General features: G+C 36.7%; 1 protein-coding gene across 5 annotated transcripts in view; it reads left to right on the top strand.

Moving 5' to 3' along the window:
- The window catches only part of CDKL5 (cyclin dependent kinase like 5), a 140,693-nt gene that overhangs the window by 98,501 nt on the left and 22,005 nt on the right, over window positions 1-20,187 (top strand). For all 5 annotated transcript variants that reach the window (XR_008730865.1, XM_055701819.1, XM_055701818.1 and 2 more), the window contains exons 9-13: window positions 2,225-2,414; window positions 6,794-6,874; window positions 11,089-11,249; window positions 13,579-14,605; window positions 18,086-18,191. Coding sequence is in view for 4 of the 5 variants with exons in the window: in XM_055701819.1 (XP_055557794.1) it covers window positions 2,225-2,414; window positions 6,794-6,874; window positions 11,089-11,249; window positions 13,579-14,605; window positions 18,086-18,191 (1,565 nt within the window). In the remaining variant the exon portion in view is untranslated. The remainder of the gene's footprint in view (window positions 1-2,224; window positions 2,415-6,793; window positions 6,875-11,088; window positions 11,250-13,578; window positions 14,606-18,085; window positions 18,192-20,187) is intronic.

The raw sequence follows: 20,187 nt of genomic DNA, 5'->3' as shown, positions 1-20,187 counted from the left end.
GCCTACTGCAACCTTTCCCCCATTTTACATTTTAGTGGAGAAACCTGCCTATTAAAGGGGTTGCAAAAAAAGATGTGCTTGTTTTTCTGTCATAATGAAAAGGTAGGTTTATTCAGTTGTACTCTCAACAAACTGTTTTGCTAACAGAGCCTCAGTTTTCCAGGACAGCACAGAGTATCTTCAGAGCAGATCCTTGGCTTTGGAGTCTGTTCTTGTTGTGTTGCCTTTTGCAGTGTGGAGAAAAACCCGTCCTTTTTTCACACTCAGACATGACCTAATAGGTGGGTTGGACTAGCAGCATCACAGAAAGGACCAACACTGAGTCTCTCAGCAAATCCATGAGCAGTCACTATGTGAGATTAGTAAGGGAATTATGAACCCACAGAGACATTGTAGTAGTACTTGGGGAGTTTTGGCATGCTCTGCTTTGCCACTGGTGGTTTCTTGTCAGCAGTCTATTCCAATGGGGCAAACTTTGATTTTGTGGTGGTTGTTTATGAAGGGACTGCAGTGTCTCATGGCAGATTCTGAAAGGCAAATGGTTCCTGAAATTTTGGTGTCCTACTGTAGCTTTACTGGCTACTGCAGACTCCTGCACTAGGCATCTCAGTGGGTATAGTTTCACTCAGGCCAGTCCAGCTAGAAATGCTTTCTCACCTTCACCTAACTAAATCATCATAGGGATTACAGAGTCCTCTGGCCAAGTGTCCTCTAACTAATCATGAGTAGTTAATGGGGAAGTGTCAGATATTTTTGTCTTTAGTCTGAGGGTGTTCTCTCTCTAAACATCCAATCAGCAGCGTAAGGAAGGGATGAAGGGAACAGGTTTAGGATACAGTTTCTCACCTGCAGTTCCTGGTGCTGTCTTATTCCAGAAATCGGCAAGCCAGCTGTAACTTAAAAACTTCTTGAGAGGTTGAGTTGTTGGATTACAAGTTTCAAAAAGAAGAGACACAGCAAAATATGTTTTCAGTTCAATCTTTATCCCAGTCTTCTTTTTATATGCTTTTTCTTTGACACAAGAATTTTCTGGTTGTTCTGCTCAAAATCTAAACATCTAAAGGAGATTCTTGGAGTAAGTTGGATGTTTACAAAAATTTTTTACAAATTCAACAAGCAGGCATACAGAGTTGCTTCAGTCTACAGTAGGAACAATGAAAAGCCAAAAGTGTGTAGTGCATTAACTGTTGCATAGTTGAGGTGAGCCGCTAAGAAAGCTTGCTGAGGCACAGAAACTTAGAGTGCAAATCAGAAACTGTCCAAAAGGATTCTGTGTTCCTTCAGTGTTCATGCCTTTAGATTGAATGTTTCAGTGGTCTACCACTCTTTTCTTTTCATACAAAACTTCTGCTCTCTACATCCCAATTTTCTGTCCTATGTGTCTTACAAACCATCCTCAAGCCCGTAGTCTCTCCCGGCTAGAGTATCCATATTGCCTCTTCTTACATTAAATACCCTCATATATAGTCTCAAGAAAAGCTGGTATATCTCTTGCTGGTGTAACACTCACATCACTCTAGTTTTATTTCTGATGAATTCCCTACACGGCTCCATTGCTGACCTATCTTCTTTTGGCACTAGTAAAGTACCAGGTGCTATCCTCCCCACCACACAACATTGCTTGCAAACACAGAGGCCACCCATCAGAATTTCTCCCCAAAACCCCACCTGGGGCTTTTGTGATGCTTTTGTTGCTTCTTCACCTGTGTTTTTTAAGGAATATTTTTCAGGGGCATTCTGTTTTCAATTAAAATTTCACTGTGTGAATACTGAAAGAAAGATTTCATATGATTTCTGTCCTCCCATTGGCCAGACCCCGTATGCCTATTCATATGTTAAGCACAATGAAAAAAACAAATATAATGCAAAAACAGAGCACAGTCATTTACTCCTAGAGAGAAGGGAAGTTATTGCTGGTTTAACTGGGAATGATTACTGCTTCGCAGTCAAAAAGATTATTCTTGTACGTAAGATTTTTCACGAAGGTAACCAGATCCTTGGGGGTACTTGAGAATTCCTCTCCTGGCTTTTCAGCAGCAGCGGTACATCAGACAATCCAGGGGAGAAAAAGTGAGCTTGGTATTTGAAGTAGTTCCTTTAATATCAAAGTTTATTTGTCTTTGTGCTAAGGAAGCGGGCCGTAGGAAATATGGCAAATAAATTGAAACAGCTCAGTAAGAAAACAGTGTCAATGGGTGAAAGACATTGTATGTTCACTTTACAGAGCCCCTTACGGGAAGGCTGTGGATATGTGGTCTGTAGGCTGTATCTTGGGAGAGCTGAGTGATGGGCAACCCTTGTTTCCTGGCGAGAGTGAGATTGACCAACTCTTTACCATTCAGAAGGTGCTAGGCCCACTGCCAGCTGAGCAGATGAAGCTCTTCTACAGCAACCCACGCTTCCATGGCTTGCGGGTAAGAGAAAGCTTTGTTCTTTTTTTTTTCATTTTATTTACTGACACAGTATTTACAGGATTGTCGTTGTTGCTGTGAAGGTTCTTCTCATTTACATTGTACATTATCTATTGCATGTGTTTCTGTGTAAATATAGGATATTTAGATTATAAGGCTTTCATAATTCAAAGTAAAATTCTGATTACACCAGTATTGAGTTTTATAAATATGTTTGTTTTACTGTTAAAAGTCGATTAAAATTTTCTTTTATTTCTTTGACTTTTTTGGCTTGCAGGTTAGCATTTATACCCAGCTTAGCATTGCCCTGCCAGATTTGCACTGTGAAGTTTAGTGGCATAGCTCTGTCAGTTCAGGGTGTGGAAAATTCATGCCTGCCATTTCAGGCTACTCTTACGGAAAAATCTGACTCGTAGATCATGGCAGAAGAGCTTTTTGCCTTTTGACTTGCATTCCTGGGGAGTTGGTGTTGGCCACGTGAGTAAAAAAGCTCTTCCTGCTGACGGCATTGTTCTCCTTTCAGGGGTTTGCCAATACCATGTAATGACTTACTAGTGTGGAGAAGCTGCTCAAGTTGGGACATGCAATATGGCAAAATCCCAGGAGCAATATATAATAGCTCTGTTATCTTTAACAATACCTGGTCATTGATTGTACTCATGTTTCCTTGTCGTTCAGTTTTGATTGTCATTTTTTTATTAGTGAATATTGCTTAGAAAGGTGAATTTGTGATCTTGATAAATGGTCTGAAACTGTTAGTGTAAAATCCTATAATGAGAGATACAGAGGATTTAGGAGACGTGATATGTGCTAAAGGCTCGAGATTTGAGTTTTACTCTGTAAAAGAGAAAACTCAGACAATGAGAAAGGGAAAGAGGAGGGTCCTAGTTATGTTAAAATGTGTTAAAAGTTGCCATAAATTGAGTTTAGCTGATGATGGTAAGAAAAGAAATAGTCGTCTTAAAGCGTTAGGATAATTATTTTAACTACAAGGATAGCCAACGCATAAGAGATTTTGTTGAAGTTTGTAGAGCCTTCACCAGTGGAGGGTTTAAAAAAATGCTTAGACAAGCATTTCTTGCAAGGTCCTATTTGTATTTGATCCTATTTAGAACAATGGGCTGGGTGGGATTTTCTGTTTTAAAAAATTTATAACCCCTTATCAGGAAAGCAATGCTTTAAAAGTTGTAAGCAAAGTAAGTCCACTGCCTGTTCAACATTATTTTGCAGCAGTTCTAGTTGTGCAGTGTAATCTTATTTGGATAAATACTCTGTAATATCTTAGAATGAGAAGGAAGTATCTTTGTTGCTTTAAAATACAGTAATTGAAAAAGACAGTGTGGACCTAATGTAATTAGCATGGGTTTAAAGTTTTGAGTCTCTGTTATCCTGGATCTGGTTTATTACTTGGCCTCAGACATGTTGCTGCCTTCGTAGCCCCATCTGTAAAGTCAGAATACTAATGATGACGACAGTGACATATGCCTTCCAATAGAGAGTAGTTTTTGAATAGTGAAGCGCAGTCTGAATAATGGCTTAAACATGAAAAATACTTCAAAAAATACTGGTTCAGAATGTGATATTCATTAGTTAATTCATAGGAAAAAATTATTTCGTGGTATAAGACAACCTTAAAAGTACATTTTTCTGAATGTAGCATAGTGCTTAATAGTGGAAGATTATCTGTTGCATAGCAGATCATGCAACATATTATTTACGAGCTGGATCTGGCTCTGGATATTCACAAGATAGAAACTAGTCCATGATGTAGAATTGTTTATCCATATGTTTGGGCTTTGTGATTTTCTGCATTACGGTAACTGTGAGTACAGTGTTGTAGCACAGGATTTTAAAATTTCTAATATGAACATTCCAGCACCACATACACATGTATACAGATGAACATTTGCAAACTTTCTATCATCTCTTCCTTCTAGTTTCCTCCATGCATATATATAGACACAGTTTTCCTCACTGCTGAGGTTTAGGGAGTATTTAGTGATCTCCTTTCAGCCCTTTTAAGGAAGAAAACATCCATGGTATGTTGAAGGCCCAAGGAAATAAAATAATATGGGATCAGAAAGTACCAATAGGCTCATGCTTTTATGGAAAATGTAAGTGGTAATATAGGGCTGCAAATATTGTTCTACAATAAAGTTATAAATAAGCTGGAGAATCTGAACAGTTCCAGTGACTAGCCATCTCTTATTACTGTTTTGCATGGCTTTGGCACATTTTCATGTTGCCCTGATCATTCTAGTTGTAAAATCTTCTTTATTATGGTCATTCTACATGAAGACAAGAATATTTTGCCATTTGGTTTATGCAAAAAGCGGAGGAAACATAGAAGCCTTGGTTCATCTAAGTCACTATCCAAAATCAACGTAGTAGACTTGGACTTAAAATAATTCTTAATTGTTAGTAAAGCACTTCAAAGGAAAGCACAGTAAAAAGAAAAATACAGAGACAATTTAGGAACAAACACATTCAAACTAATGTTCTTTCATTTTCCTTCAAAGCTCACATAGTGTAATTGATGAAAAGTAATGCTAGTACAAACAATGGGCAACAATCCGTAGTGGTCGAACGCTTACCCCTATACAGTGAATATGCAGTGCATTTTGCTTCCAAATAAAATGCATTTTTGGAAATGAGTGTTTGTACTAGGTTGCTCTTTAAAGCATAGGTTTGAAGCTACTGTTTAATCTGAGGGTGAACATGTAAATATATGCACCTGACTAACAATCCCTAGAGGTAAGGGAGAGCTGGAAAATGTACAAGTGAAAGTAAAGGAATAAAGGTCTTTAAGACTCCCTGCTCATTGACACTTTAGACCAAACATCTAGTTCTCACATGTTTGTATACTATAACAAACTTCCACATAAAATGTTTATCTTCAAGTTTGTTGATTTTTTTGTTGCTGTTGTCTGTCTTAATCACTGACTTGAACTTTGTTGTTTTCTTGTATTTGCAGTGATTTTTAACTATAATTGAGTATTTTATGTGGGTATATTTTGTGTATGACTGGAGCCCATATGGACATACAGTGATGGCTTTTATGTGCCAGTAGACAAGAACATTGCATGCTTCCTATTGTTAGTATTCTTTGATGTCTTAGCTTAAGAGGGCTTTTTAGAAAATGCATGGGATGTGGGATCAAGCCAGGCTGCAGCTGAAACACTTGCATAGTATTAGGCAAATTCCACAACTCTGGGAACTGCTAACAAAGTCTCTGGATCTCAGTTGTGTACATTGGGATAAACTGTAATTAATGCTAATAGGCTAGCTGATCATTTGTTTTATTTGTTTTGTGTTTTTTTTTTCCAGAGGCTTCTCTGGTATTCAAATACATAATTTTCTCTAATTCTCTAAAATCGGCATAAGTTGGATCCATGAGGGTTTTTTTATATCTCTGTTGGAAATCCAGCCTTTCTTTCTAATTCTGAAAACATTGGCGTATGTGTTTAGTTTTGAAATTTGAATTTACCTCACTGAAATCTGTTTGTTCTCTGTCAATTCAATATATGATATGGTCTGGAAATGGTTCTTTGTTATGTTTCTTTTCAACTGGTTGTACTAGACATTACATTATAGTAATGAAATATTGAGCAACTTTTCTTTCATTTGATAAAAAGAAAAGATTCTGTCTTCATTTTATTCGACTGTTGCCTTGTTTACAAAGCAAGCAAAAACCCCCAATTCTGTGGTTTTTTTTTTTTTTCTTTCTTCAAATCATCCCTGCCTGTCCTGTTCTTTCTAGACAGGGCTAGTTTAAAATACTGCCTTCATCAGGTTTTGTCTAGACTCCAGTTGACAAAAGAAGCCCTCCAGCCATGTGCGCTATGCCTCGTGGTGTTGCCAGTTCTTAACTACAGCATGACCACAAGAGTAATCCTTAACCTTAAACCTTTGACAGACAATTCCAAAATTTTTAGTGAAAAACCCAGTCTTTGGTATTTCATCAGTACTGTGTTTGCACTCTCAAATTCTCTCAAAGCTATTTTTAATCTTTCTCTAAAGTATGTATTACTTCTGTTATTTCTGAATCTATTTTAAACCTCCCACTTCTTGTCAGTCATAATGCCACAAACACATTTATAGATCTAAGTTGATTATTTCTCATTTAAGAGATGTTCCTTGACTGCCCTACTAATCAAGTATACTTTGTCTGGTTGACTGGATGCAAATCATACACCAACAGTTATTTGTTTCATTATAATGTTTTATAACGTTTCATAAACCAGTAACTTTTTCAGTGCATATGATTCCCATTAATTACATGCTTTGATTCACTATGGAGTTCCTTTTTTTTTTTTTAAACATTATATTCATGTATACCTTGTTTACATTCTCAGTATATTTGTGCTGTATTATTTTTACAGTTTCCAGCAGTCAATCATCCACAGTCTTTAGAGAGAAGATACTTGGGAATTTTAAGTGGTGTATTGCTTGATCTTATGAAGGTAGGAAAATGTATTTTATTTTCTGTCTGTAATATGTAGGAAAAATGTAAGTGACACTTTTTTTTTTTCCTAATATAATACGTCTTAAAGTACTTGTGAACTTCCTTTTGAAATGTTTTTGATATCACCATTGCTTGTAGCAAGGATTGATATTTCCTAGAAATCAGGAAAATACCCTTTGCAAATGTCAGGAGAGTCTGTTCAAATTTTGATAATTTGATAAACAGTACATAGTCCAGACAAAAGAATCACCATCATTTGCAGCAATAGGCATTCACACTGACAAACATTCAGATAGATGCACAGGTTGCCTTTGTAATGGAGCATGAGCTCTCAACCCATAATAAATTTAGATAAATCCACAGAGTATTAAGATAACCTGAGTTGTTTTTCATTTGTTGTTGGATAAACATGAAGATGTGGACAGTTGTCAAAGACAAAGTTGATGCACCATAGTATTTTTTTAACCCAAGCCTTTAATCTGCTTGCTATCACTCACCTCTATACAGTGTGTATATTATGTTACTCTTCAGTCCTGTTTTGGAACAAGTCAGCTAGTTACCCATGGCCAAACTGGGATGTGGTCCTGAGATGGTTTCTTACAGGGGATCAGTAGAAGCTGGCTCCCCTCAAAATGGCCAAACACTGTAAAGCATTGTGCTATGCATTTTTTGTACCTTATTCCTGGGTGTGCAACACCTATTGTCCTTGTTGTACTATAAAAACATCACCATGGTAAGATGCAGTACAACCCTCCAATTATTTCATCCACAGTAAGCTGAAAAAAGAAGTCATAGTGTCAAAAATTAGGTTTAGAGTCACAGAAATGTCACCTAAGAATTCAAGGTGATCGGGACTAAATATGAAGAGTGGATATGGTTAATGAACTCTACATGAATTGTGTGGTGCCAAGTCCATCTGCACCAGTTGTCTTGGAAACCAGAGGTCATTTTATTTGGGCTATACTTTGCTATTTACTTTGTTGATGTAGCTAGCAGAAACTCACCACATTTGCTCTGCTCTTCTTAAATGCAACTGGTTCAAATCACTTCCATTTAATCTCCCTGCATTATGAAGAGAGTCAGCATAACTTTTATCTTGGTTTCATGGAGTCCACAAAATTAGGTACCTCGGTGCATGTAATTGCTTGGTTTGATATTTTCTATTCACAGAATTCCTATTTCTATTTTCTAATTCACAGACACTTTTTCTGGTTATCATAGTTAGCTGTAGCTCAAGCTGTAGTAGCATAATTTGCAGAACAGCAGTTTCAAGATCATTCTTCAGGCCATTGTTACACGTGCTGGGGCAGGGTTTTTCATTTTATCCTGATTTTTATGTTATATTTCAATGTCTTTTGGGTTCTTTTGGTGTGATTTAGAAGTTATAAAGTTGTAAACATAGCACTTGAATTTTAGGGAAACACAGGTTTCCAAATAATTCCATTCCACTTCAAATAATTCTTTTCAACCTTTCTGTCTGTATTTCTCCCTACAAGGTGAAAAAGGTCAAGGATTCTGTAGAGAAAATATTTTGTGTTTGACTTACATAATTCAGGAATTGGAACATTGTTAAAGAATGAGCAAAAGACTGCAGGAAGAGAACAGAAGAGATCTGTGGTTAAGTTGCGTGCTGCAAATGCTGCACATACTTTGCTGTTTGCCTGTCTCTTCTCCAGGCACTGGACAGTCTGGCATATGTCCCTGCTTGGTGTGTTCCTCATTATCTGCATTCCCAGGGATCTCAGGTCTGGTTACTAGATTGCTGAATAACCCACACTTCAACTTATGCCAGCTAAAGTAGTGAGTTATTGATATTTAGAGAGCATTTCTGAACTGAATTAATGAAGAGGCACCCGTTTGGCCCTGTGGCTTTGTTGCTCCTCTCTTCCCCTCTCCTTCACAAATCATGCTGTTTTGTAAGCACGCATTTCGGAGTTGGGAGCTGGTTCTGCATGTGGTGTCTTGGGCAAAAAAGATGTTGAGTATTTCAGTCTTTTTCATATCATGTGTCATTCAGTTGTCTTCTCCCATTCAGCAGCAGACGTGCATTTTCTCTGACCTTCTGTTTACTGCTAGAATACTTGTAGAATACCTTCTTTTTACCCTTGATGTTCTTCAGATGCCTTAGCTCCAGCTGGACTTTGGCCTTCCAAAGTGGTCTAACCTTTGTGCTAATGCAGTGCTTTTAAAGTCCTCCTTTGTATCCTGTCCTTGACTCTAGCTCATGCACACTCCCATTTTGCATTCTTGTTCATTAAGAAACTCCCTGTTTAGCCAGCCTGGCCTTATGCAAAATGTTGTGGTCATTTGTACAGTAAGATGCTTTGTTCCTGAACTCTCAAGAAATTTTCTTTAAAAATCAGATGGCTCTCCTGTACTTTACTGCTGGTGAGCAGCAGGTCGAGTCAAGTCCTACCCTTGGCTGATTCTTCAGCAGCTGCACTAGTAATTGCCACCAACATAGTCTAGAAATCTCCTGAATTGTCTATACAGGCTGGGTGTCTGGATAGTTGAAGTCTGGCGTGAGGATGAGGACCTGTGATCAGGAGGCTTCTGCTTGTTGTTGTAGAGAGTTGTCATCTTCATCTCCTTCATGCTTTTCAGTGCATGGTTTAACCCCCAGCATAACGTCACAAATGTTGCTTTCCCTTCTAATCCTGACCTAGAGACTGTCAATGGATAGACCTTCTGTTTCATGCTAGCAGTTGATACCATCTAGGAACTCAATTATATGGAGTACCAACTCTTTTGCCTCCACACCTCCTTCCTTCTGAAGCCAGCTCTACCCATCAATGATCATGCCTCAGCCATGAGCCCTGTCCCACTACTTCTCCGTGACTCCAGGCAGGTTCACAGCCTTGTGCTTCCCTATGGACTTCTGGTTAGCCATGCTCATGGTTCAGGCTCCGCAACTTAGTGTACAGGCACTTGAGGGAAGCCTCTGGACATCCTCTTTTCTGAGGAGGAAATGTGGGTATCACTTGTGGCCTTCTCATGTTTGTTTGGCCATTTGAGCCACCATAGTGATGAGCACCAGAAAAAAAGAGGGAAAGAAAAAGTTAATCATTCAGTACACAGTTTGTCACTTCAGAAAGGAAGATACTGCATACCGTATGACCAAACTACGTAGGAATGTAGTTTGCCTCTTGCTTTGTTTGCTGTGCATTTTCTAATTCGAAGTGCAGGGATCCTGTGAAGGGAAAACCAGTTTGTGGTCAAGTGGCTGAATACTATGTTAATACATATACAGATATGCATGTGTATACACACACAGAGTGCATATATACACATGGAGTTGTTCTCTATTCAACCTATATAACCCTAAAAAATAGCTATTCTTTTTACTTAATAGCCATTCATACTTTTATCTTTGCTGACAGTCATGCGTATTCAGATATTCCAAGATAAGTTTTTTATTGCCCTGTTCCTGCAAGAAACCTTTCAAAACTGTCAAAATACCCAACCTACTGGTTTTCAATTTTGTGATTAAATATTTTCTACATGCCAGAAAGTGACTTTGTTTAGAATCGCAGCAGATCTAGCAGAATTATAAGGCAAATGTTATTCTGAGTGCATTGTAAACAGTTTAGATGATTTCTTAAAATTACAGGTGGACTTGAACTCTAGCAGTAAAAAAACGGAACTCTTTTATTTGTGTATTTTTTAAAATGCTAACTTTAAAATATCTTTCTTTGTATAGGATTGTTCTTGTGTGCTTGTTCTATTTATAAAGCCCGTTTTGTTGTAGCATTTTATTACTGGTAAATTTAATATTTTTAATTCTAAAAAACATTTTTGTAATATATATCCTGGGAAAATGTTTAAAATACTTACATCTTAGGCATGTATAGTTATATAGATAAAACATTTTTTAAAATTTAGATATTTTTGTATTTTAGACATATTTTAAGCACACATACTTAACTACTTATGTATGTGTATGTATATTCATTATATACATATAGCAAGTATATATGTTTCATAATAAGCAAGGCTGAGACCTTCCATCTCTTAAGTAGAATACAGGTTTTGTAAGTCTTTGTTTTGTATCACATGTAGTTTAATGCAACATATATTTGTTCTAGCAGTTAGATCTAATCACAGAAACTCTACAGATTAAAAAGCTATCCCAATGATATTTATTTTGTTATATTGTTTGCTGATGCAAATACAGATACTAACTTTTAAACTTTGGGATTTGTTTTCCAAAAGAACTTACTGAAGTTAGATCCAGCAGATAGATATTTGACAGAGCAATGTTTGAACCATCCTTCGTTTCAAACCCAAAGACTCTTGGATCGCTGCGGAAGCTCACCTTCGAGGTCAGCTAAGAGAAAACCTTACCACGTGGACAGCAACACATTATCTAACAGGTAAACTTAGTTATCTCACCATCATCACTGACATTTGCTCTGCCAATGAATAATGCTCATGATGCCATCATGCTTACATACATCATCATCTACAAGAAAAGAGAAGTTGTATTTGAGAGTTTAGGCACATTGAGAGGTATGTACTGCTCCATGTTGACTCACTAAATGAAGGAAGTAGATACAGTTTTATGGTGTTATAGTTTTGGTAACTTTCTGCATCAGGTGAATGCTTCTTGAAGAGAAAAAAACAAAGGCAATGTTCAAGTATCTCTGCATTTGACAAAAAAAAAAAAAAAAAAAAAGAGTTGGCTTACCAGTCTTAAAAAAATGTTAACCTTTTTCTTGAACAACATTAGGAATTTTGTGGCTTGGAGTATGCCTGAGATTCCAAAGGAATGCCGTTTTCTTTGGAATGCCGGCACTACTGTACATGTGCAACCTGTCCAAGGTTTTGGTGTTTGAAAGTTCAAAATTCACCCAGATTTTTAGCAGCTAAATGTCCCAAAGTTGCATGGATTGATCATGCTCCAAATTGGCAATGAACAGAGTTTTGTCTGAAGTTGCAGTTACGAGTGAAGTCTAGTCTACTTGAACTTAAAGCAGGGCATATTTGCCCAGTGACTTCCTTGCTGGACACACAGAGCTTGCGAGAACCCACTTGATTTTAATACATCAATGAACCAGGTTTACTGGTGGATGAAATACTTCAGTACAAAAAGCCTCATGGTATTCCTCTGACAAAAGCTCTCCTAAAGGTCGCCCTCTGAAGTACGCAGAATGATAGTGGCTTTTAATTCCAGCCATGTTTTTTCTTTAGCTTTTCCTGTGAAATTCAAAAAATTACTCCTCATTTTAAGATTTGGGATGATGACATTTATGATCTATACTTTTTCAGAGATAGACACCAAAAAGTTTTAGCTGCCCTTATAGTTATTTAGAAGTTTTACCATTAGAAATGTGGCATCAGAAAGGAGAACCTAGATCCATGGGAAACTTCTTATCTAAAAGGCTTGCCTAGCTGCTTGATCTAAAATTACTAGGTTCCTTATATCAATAAGTTTTTTTAAAAATACACTTCTTTTTAACAAAAAATATTTTAAACTGGCATTAAAATTGCTAAATTTCTAGAAACTGTAATAGTTAATTATAATAACACAATTAGATCACTGGAAGCAGCTAATACAAAAATCCTAGGTATAAAAATGACTAGCATCATTCAGTTATAATTATCAACAACATCAACAAAGGTACAAACTCATCTGTACAGTGAGCTCTCACTTTAACACTCAGTAATGTATCTGAGTTACATTATCATAGATTTGATACAGAGATAAGTTAACTTGCTCATAGCTTGCCTAGGTCCGTCAAGGTTTACAAGTACAGCTGCAGCACTGCTTAGTTGTGGTTAGTTTGCAAAGACAGCGTAAGCCTAGAAGCAGAACTGGTTTTATGCCAGAAAACCTGAGATAATAAATCCTGCTAAATAATAAATGAAGTCAGACTGAATGTTTGTAGAATCCAATTCATATCTCCGTCCTGCAATCCTAAAACCAGGAAAGCTGGAAGGTAGAGTAGAGGTTAAGGACATCACCAAGTAGCTCTGCACCAATTCAGTCTGGTTGCAGAGCATTTCACATGCAGCTTTGGGGATGAGTTAGTGTGCCCAGAACTGGGATGGTGCCAAGTTCCACAAAAATCGGGGTTCCTGTGGTAGACCTGGTTTGGGGTTTGGTGTTTACAGGGCTTTCTCCACTGTACTGGGCTCAGGCTTACTCTGGATGCCTTTACCAGCACAGTAACCTCTTTTCCCCCTCCCCTCCCCCTCCAAGTCAGACATACATTAGATGGCCTGGAGCATTGATTGTATCAGGTTTTCGTGACAATGCTGGCATACTTTGTTGTTCTGCATTCACTTTGATATGCCAGGTGTATTTAAGAGTTTGTTCAATGGGTATACAGCTAATTTTCATAATGTAGTGTTACATTATTGATGTGCAGTTATATTACATGCATAAATGTGTAAATATATGCTGGAGTTTCTGTTTGTATTTTATATCTTCACTTCTTTTTGTTAGCAAAATCTATTAACCAAAGCTGAGTTTGTCCATCAGGATTTAAGCAGAAAGAAACTGCAATGTACTAACACTTGCAAATCTGTTATTTTAGTGGAACTTCTGATGCCTAGTTGGCAGCATTTGATCTTACTGCAGTTAAATTTTGTGGGTTTAAATGGCAGCTCCTTTCTGAAATGAGTATACTTTTGTTGAAGTTATTAATACATGAATATGTAATCTGGTATATTAATGCTTCTTTATGCATTTTAATGTAGAAATCAAGCCAGCAAAAGTTCTGCTTTGCAGTCACACCACAGATCAAACAGCAAGGATATACAGACGTTAGGGGCTGGCGGGCCAAGAGAAGAGGGTCTTCCAGCAAATGAAAGCTTTTTAAATGGAAACCTTCCTGGAACTGCGCATAGTCCAATGCATGCTAAAAAATCAAGCAACACACCTGGCTCTGGCAACAAGGATCTAGCCAATAATAACATGCCGCATCTTCTCAGCCCAAAGGAAACAAAGGGAAAAACAGAATTTGATTTTAACGTGGACCCAAAAAGTTCTGATGGTTCAGGCACAAAGTACCTGAAGTCTAATACCAGATCTCAGCAGAACCGTCACTCATTTATGGAAACTTCTCAAAGCAAAACTGGGACGCTGCAACCCGGCGATAAGCACAGTCGCCACAGCTACATTGATACTATCCCGCAGTCTTCTAAGAGTCCTTCATATCGGACAAAGTCAAAGAGCCATGGGGTTCTGACAGACTCGAAATCCGTGGGCAACCTTTCTGAGGCCAGGGCCCAGGCTGCAGAACCAAACAGCAGTAGGTATTTTCCATCCAGCTGTATGGACTTGAACTCTCCTACCAGTCCAACTGCTCCCCGACACAGTGATAACAGAACTTTGCTCAGTCCATCCGGGAGGAATAACCGCAGCGAGGGTACCCTGGACACCCGAAGACCATCAACAAGACACTCCAAAACAATGGAGGAGTTAAAACTGCCAGATCACATGGATGGAAGCCATTCCCACTCTCTGTCTGCTCCACACGAATCTTTTTCCTATGGTCTAGGTTATACCAGTCCTTTTTCTTCACAGCAGCGCCCTCATAGACACTCTATGTATGTGAGCCGGGACAGAGTGAGGTCAAAGGGCTCAGAGGGTGGCTTAAGCATAGGGCAAGGGATGGCAGCCAGAGCAAACAGCCTGCAACTGTTATCTCCACAGGTGCAGCATAAGTCACTCACAAGATCTGTTGGCTCGTCACGAGAAGACTGTACAGAAGATACTAATAGGGTTAGTTCAAAATATTGCCTATTATGGGAGGCTTACTATCCTCTTTTTACTTCATGTGGGGACAGTGTGCTGCTTTCTCGCTTCTGTTTGTTTCTTTGCAGTTATTCATTGATTTGTCTTGTTGTAAGATGAGGGATGTTGGGATGTGTTTTCAGAAGGGCTAAGTATTTCAAGGGCAAAATGAGAGGCTTTTTTTTAAAAATGGGCTTCGAATACTACTATTCTCTTCAAGTACTGAAATGCGAGAACGGAAAAAAAATGAAGTTAAAACTTCGTTAGTAGTTCCTAGACTTTGGTTACATTGTCTGATTTTATTTTAATCGTATTGTTTTGCTTAATTAACCTTCTCATTTGTGGTTTTATTTAGCTTTTCTTGTATGTATTTGTCCTGGTTTCAGCCCCATGACAGTATTTCTGTTATGAAGGCTAATGCTAATTGTTGAAGTGAGCTTTTAATCACTTAGAGCAGGGCATTATTGCTGAAACACCATCATTTACTAGAGGAATATCAAAACTTGTAATATTTCTCTTGATTAGTATGATATGTAACTGATGTAGTCTAGGGATTTTATGCTGGAGAAACCCACTGGTAAATTGAATCCTTACAGTGTCACTAGATGCCTTGTTGTGTTTTACTGTGATAATTATTTAATAAGTAGAGGAAGGCCTAGTTCTGGTGTTAATTTACATTTCTTACACAACATTTCTGAATTATCTGATGTTTTACTCATCAGATGTGTAAAGATGACTGCATTGGTCCCCAGATCTTTAAATTGCTGTACCATTGATCCAGATTCGAGCAAAACAGTGCAGGGAGAAGTAAAAAAAAAGAGTGTTTGTTTCTCTATACGGACATCTGTGATAAAGTGACTTCTTAGAAGACAACATGTAGTTCAGATTTGTTGACAAATTAAAGGAATTCAAAGAGCTGCCAATATTACTTAAGGTCTAAAAATTGCGCTTTGTTGTGAGAGACTGAAAAACTCTGCCTACTTAGTTTATGTAAGAAATATATGTAGCTGAGTTGTTAGTAGAGGTCTACAAATACCATAAAAAAGAGTTTTCATGTTGTGGTTGCCTCTTCAGCCCAGCAGGGAAAAAAAGGCACGATAAGTTTTTTGTACTTACCTCCTCCCTTCAGGTTTATGTGTATTCACACATGAGAATAGATCTCATAAAAATGGGAGAAATACAACGTAATATAGACAAAAGAAAGCCACTTGGAAGGGATTACAGCAGCTCCATTTCAAAACCTTTTTTTTGTTTTTCCTTGTGTAGTCATTTTTCTCTCTCATTTCAGTCAAGTGGTATACTTAATCTGTTAAATATCAAGTGTTACTGTAGATGGGCAGTAACACCAACATTTGAGGGGTTTTTGTAACAAAAGCTCATGCTACCTTGTATTCTTCAGTGCATGAGGAGCTTTTTCTGCATTCTGCAGCAGATATTAGTCTGATAAGTAATTTTAATTTTATTCCATGTTATGTAGAGGCAGATTGTTTTTATCAGATCATTCTTTGTCTTGTGAGAATTGGTTGACAAATTTTTATTTTCATTACAAAAATGTACGTATATCATAATGCTTATGTTTTTGTTCATTTTTGTTTGCTTTAGAATGCCTAATCATTTGGAAAAAACTTATCTTTTATGGTCAGTGTTTTTAAATTTAAGCTTTCAATTAATGCTTTTAAATCTGTATTTCAATAAGCAGAAGTCTGAAAGGAAAAATACCCTTCTGAAATGGATGGCAAGTCTGTAAATTCACAAAGTTGTTTTTGTTTGTTTATTCTACTTAGTAACAAATCAGAATTAAATTGTCAATCTTCTTATGCCTTGTAAAGGCATTTTCACAAAGAAGTCATATTTGGCTCCTTCCTAACACTCCCTTTTTTCTCCTTTTTTTTATTTTTTCCTTTTACATTCTGCATTAGAAATGAGAAAATTTAATTTCCCTCAGGATTACTGAACTAAAAAATTCAGGAATAACATGAGTGTTCTCAGAGATTCGTTATTGTTTTCCTGTTATTTTTTTCCCTATCAGTTCTACTGGTTTTCTCTCTCTGCCCATGTTTTGTGAAGTTTCCTCACTTCCATGTTTCTAGTTTCTCACTGATTTTCTCTTTAGCTCTACCAAGTCTTTTTAAAAAGAAACATTCTTTGTTTACCAGGCTTTAAATTATAATTAAAAAAAAAAGAAGAAGAAGAAAAGTCTCGCATTCAGTATTAGTTTTGGGGCTTTTCCAGTCTCAGTACAACACTTTTGCTTTAAGGTTTCTTTTTAATTTTAAATTAAATGTACTCAAAAAGGGACAAGCCGAAGAAAATCAAGTACAAGTTGCTATTACTGTCTTATATTTGTAACTTAACTGCTGAGAAAGAAGAGGTATGTTACACAAGTAGCAATTTACTCAAATGCTTCAGTCTCTTGTAAATTTTAGAAGAATCAAACTGTGATTTAAAGCATTGTTTTAGCTGCACTTCTCATCTTGGCGCAGTTTCAAGGGTTGTTTTATCTGTGAGAGTGAAGCCAGATCTTCATTAAAAAAAGGCAAAATAGACTCTGCAAATCACTCATATATTGAGTTGAAATCCCCTCTTTTAATTCTGGTCAGGTTTTTTTTTAGGTTTTGGTTTTTTAACCTTTGTCCTTCTTGGACATTTTAGATTTAAATTCGTGTAACGTTTTCAGTGCAGTTTCGTGTGCGGTCTTGTAGAGAGCATTGAATTTTATCTGGTTGGTCCATTCTGTGGGAAAAATTGCAGCATCTGCTTCGTTTAAGTGTGGGGTTAAGTCATGTTTGGTGGCAAACAAAATGGATGTTTTAGTGGCTTGCTTAAGCTTTTGCATGAAGTACTTCCAGGAAGTACTGTATTCAGGAAAATAGAGTAAATTGGAGGTAATGATACTTTCTTTGATGTCCTGTCTAACTTAACTATTTAGTTTATAAATTTCCTAGTTCAGCGGCTACCTCTTATTTTGCATATGCTAGATTTTGTGGCTGTTGCTACCTCTAGGTACTACTGGATAACAGCTGATTAAAGAAAGTGCTTTGGTGTTGCAATTATCACAAATTATATACATTTCCTGTTTGCTTTTTAATATTCAGCATTAGCAGTGTGACCAGATTCCATCAGCAATTAATTTAACAAGACTTCCAGTAAAAGATTCCTCCAGAGATATTACAACTGCATTTCATTCACAGCAAAAAGCTGGGGGTCTGAATCATGCTCGAGTCTTTAAAATTACGATTAAGAGGCAAAATGTTGTTAATGCCATATTTGTCATTTTGGATAAAGCAAGCAGCAAACCCAAGTGATTGTTGATTACGCAGTCTGTGATTTGATATTGGCAGTTATTAATAACATGAAAGGAAAATTGTGTGTGATTAAGGCTGGGGTTTCTTGCTTACGTATGTTGGTTAAAAACTGCATATCAGTTTATAATCTTTAATTTTAAATATTGATTGTTCTTTTGTTTAGGGTGGAGCATATCATGATCCACACACAGAAGATGGAGCATCTACTAAGGAAAATAGAATTCTGTATAATGACCCTGTTCCAAGAAGAGTTGGCAGCTTTTACAGAGGTAATTTTATGGTGGATCTTTCAAAATTAAACCAGAGTTTTAACATGGAATATTAATTAAATAATAGGAATGGATACAGAGAACTAACATGAACAACTAAAAAAGTCTGTTAGAAAAAGAATTGTTACCTCACTTTCAGAGACTGGGTTGACCTGCCTAGGTTGTATGCAGTAACTGTGTTAGTATCATATTATTTATTTGCAAATGATAACTTGCTTTGATTGAAAAGTATATCCAGTGCAGTGCCTTGTAAAGCAGAAGATAATTTATCAATGGGAGTTTTAACAAAATGAATGAATATTTTACCAGAGTAAGCAGTTCATTAATGCTTTCAATTAGTATTTTAAATTCCTACTAACGTTATATCTAAACATCTTTATACTTGTAACACATTGACATACTTACTGATCTATTTCAAATACTGTGGTGCATGGAACTGTAACACTAGTTTTTCATTGGTCAAGACCTATGTTCATTTCTTTTGTTCAGACTTACTAAAGATCTGCATTTCCTAAAAGCAAAACACACTTAGATAATCCCAGGTCAGAATAAATAATAAAACAGGACTGTGTATCTGCATATATATGTATGTATGTGCATGTGTGTGTGTATATATATATACACACACAAATAGACCCTGTTCTGTTATGGTACACAAAAGATGATTTCTGAGCAGCTGCATCATGGCTAAACCTGGGTAATCCTTTTGAAAAAGACAAGGGTAGTAAGAAGCCACTACTGTCCTGCAAATGTTAGGAGGCTTGTGGGGCTCCCCTGAACCTTAAGAAGTCCCAATCAGCTAAAATTCGATTATGAGTCACCTAATAACCTTAAGCAGAGTCACAAATCTCCCTCTGATCCTCTTCAGGTTGATCAGTTGGCTGATAACCTGATTTAGACATGTTAAAATCTGCCAATCCTTGCAAGTGTCCCATTGCAATATTAAAACCTCTAAGCAATATTAAAACTTGTACTGTTTTGAGCAATGCTTTTGAGTATAAGGTTTTGTATCACGTACAACAGAAGATCCTTACAAATCCTTAGTCCTGAATTGCTTTTATTGATCCTTAAAATGCTCCTAAAATTGGATGTGGATTATCCTTCTTTTTTATACATAGTGAACAGAAGTTGCAAGGAAGAAAGGCTTTCCATAAGTCATGTGCTAGGAAAACTGTATGTCTCGGGTTTATTCAATACTTTATTATAAAGGAGAGGTTTCTTCCTCTTTAACTATGTTTATGAAACAAATATATTTTAGTTCACAGTTAATTATTGCTTTGGGAAAATTATACTCTGTGTAAATAATTAATTGATAATAGTATATGCAAAAACCGTTGAAAGAAAAAGTTACTATGAAAAAAGTAAGTTCATATTTATGCAGTTCTTAAGTACTGACTTAACACAAGGGTTATTAGCATGTACTTTTGTACTACAGCTTGAACAAAAACTTGCAGATTCGATTTTGATATATAGTGCAACTAGTATCTGATCAATTTTTAGTCTAGTGCAGGTATATCTGGTGGTAGTCATAACTAATAAATTTAAGTTGTAGGTATTTATAACCTATTTTAAAAACCACAGTATATCTGTTTAAAAAATACATAATATCTGATTTTGATCCTTTTATTTTTAGTGAGTAATATCTTATTCTTCGTTATCTTAAAATCCAACATAACTTTTTTCAGGATGAGTACTACCTTTTTTAAGGTCTAAGTGAAGACAAAGTGTAAGCTGTAATATTTTGTGTCTTTAATAACAGTATTCCAAGTTTTTATTCTGTATCCTGATTTTAAATATCAGTTGCATTTGTGGCTGCCTACACATAGAAATGTTCTCAAATCTATTAACAGCTTACCCAAGTTCTGATGGTGGTCTCATTTTGTAGCTAACGTTACCTTGCAAGTATCACAAAACAACAGCTTTCCAAACTGTAAAAAGTATGCTGTTTTCAAGTCATACATAAAGTACAACTGTGTCTTCACTCTCTTGTTTCTGT

Source organism: Falco cherrug, chromosome 2 (assembly GCF_023634085.1).
Source record: "Falco cherrug isolate bFalChe1 chromosome 2, bFalChe1.pri, whole genome shotgun sequence".
Taxonomy (NCBI): Eukaryota; Metazoa; Chordata; class Aves; order Falconiformes; family Falconidae; genus Falco; species Falco cherrug.
The sequence above is the reverse complement of the archived record's forward strand: the minus strand, read 5'-3'. Positions and strand labels throughout refer to the sequence as shown.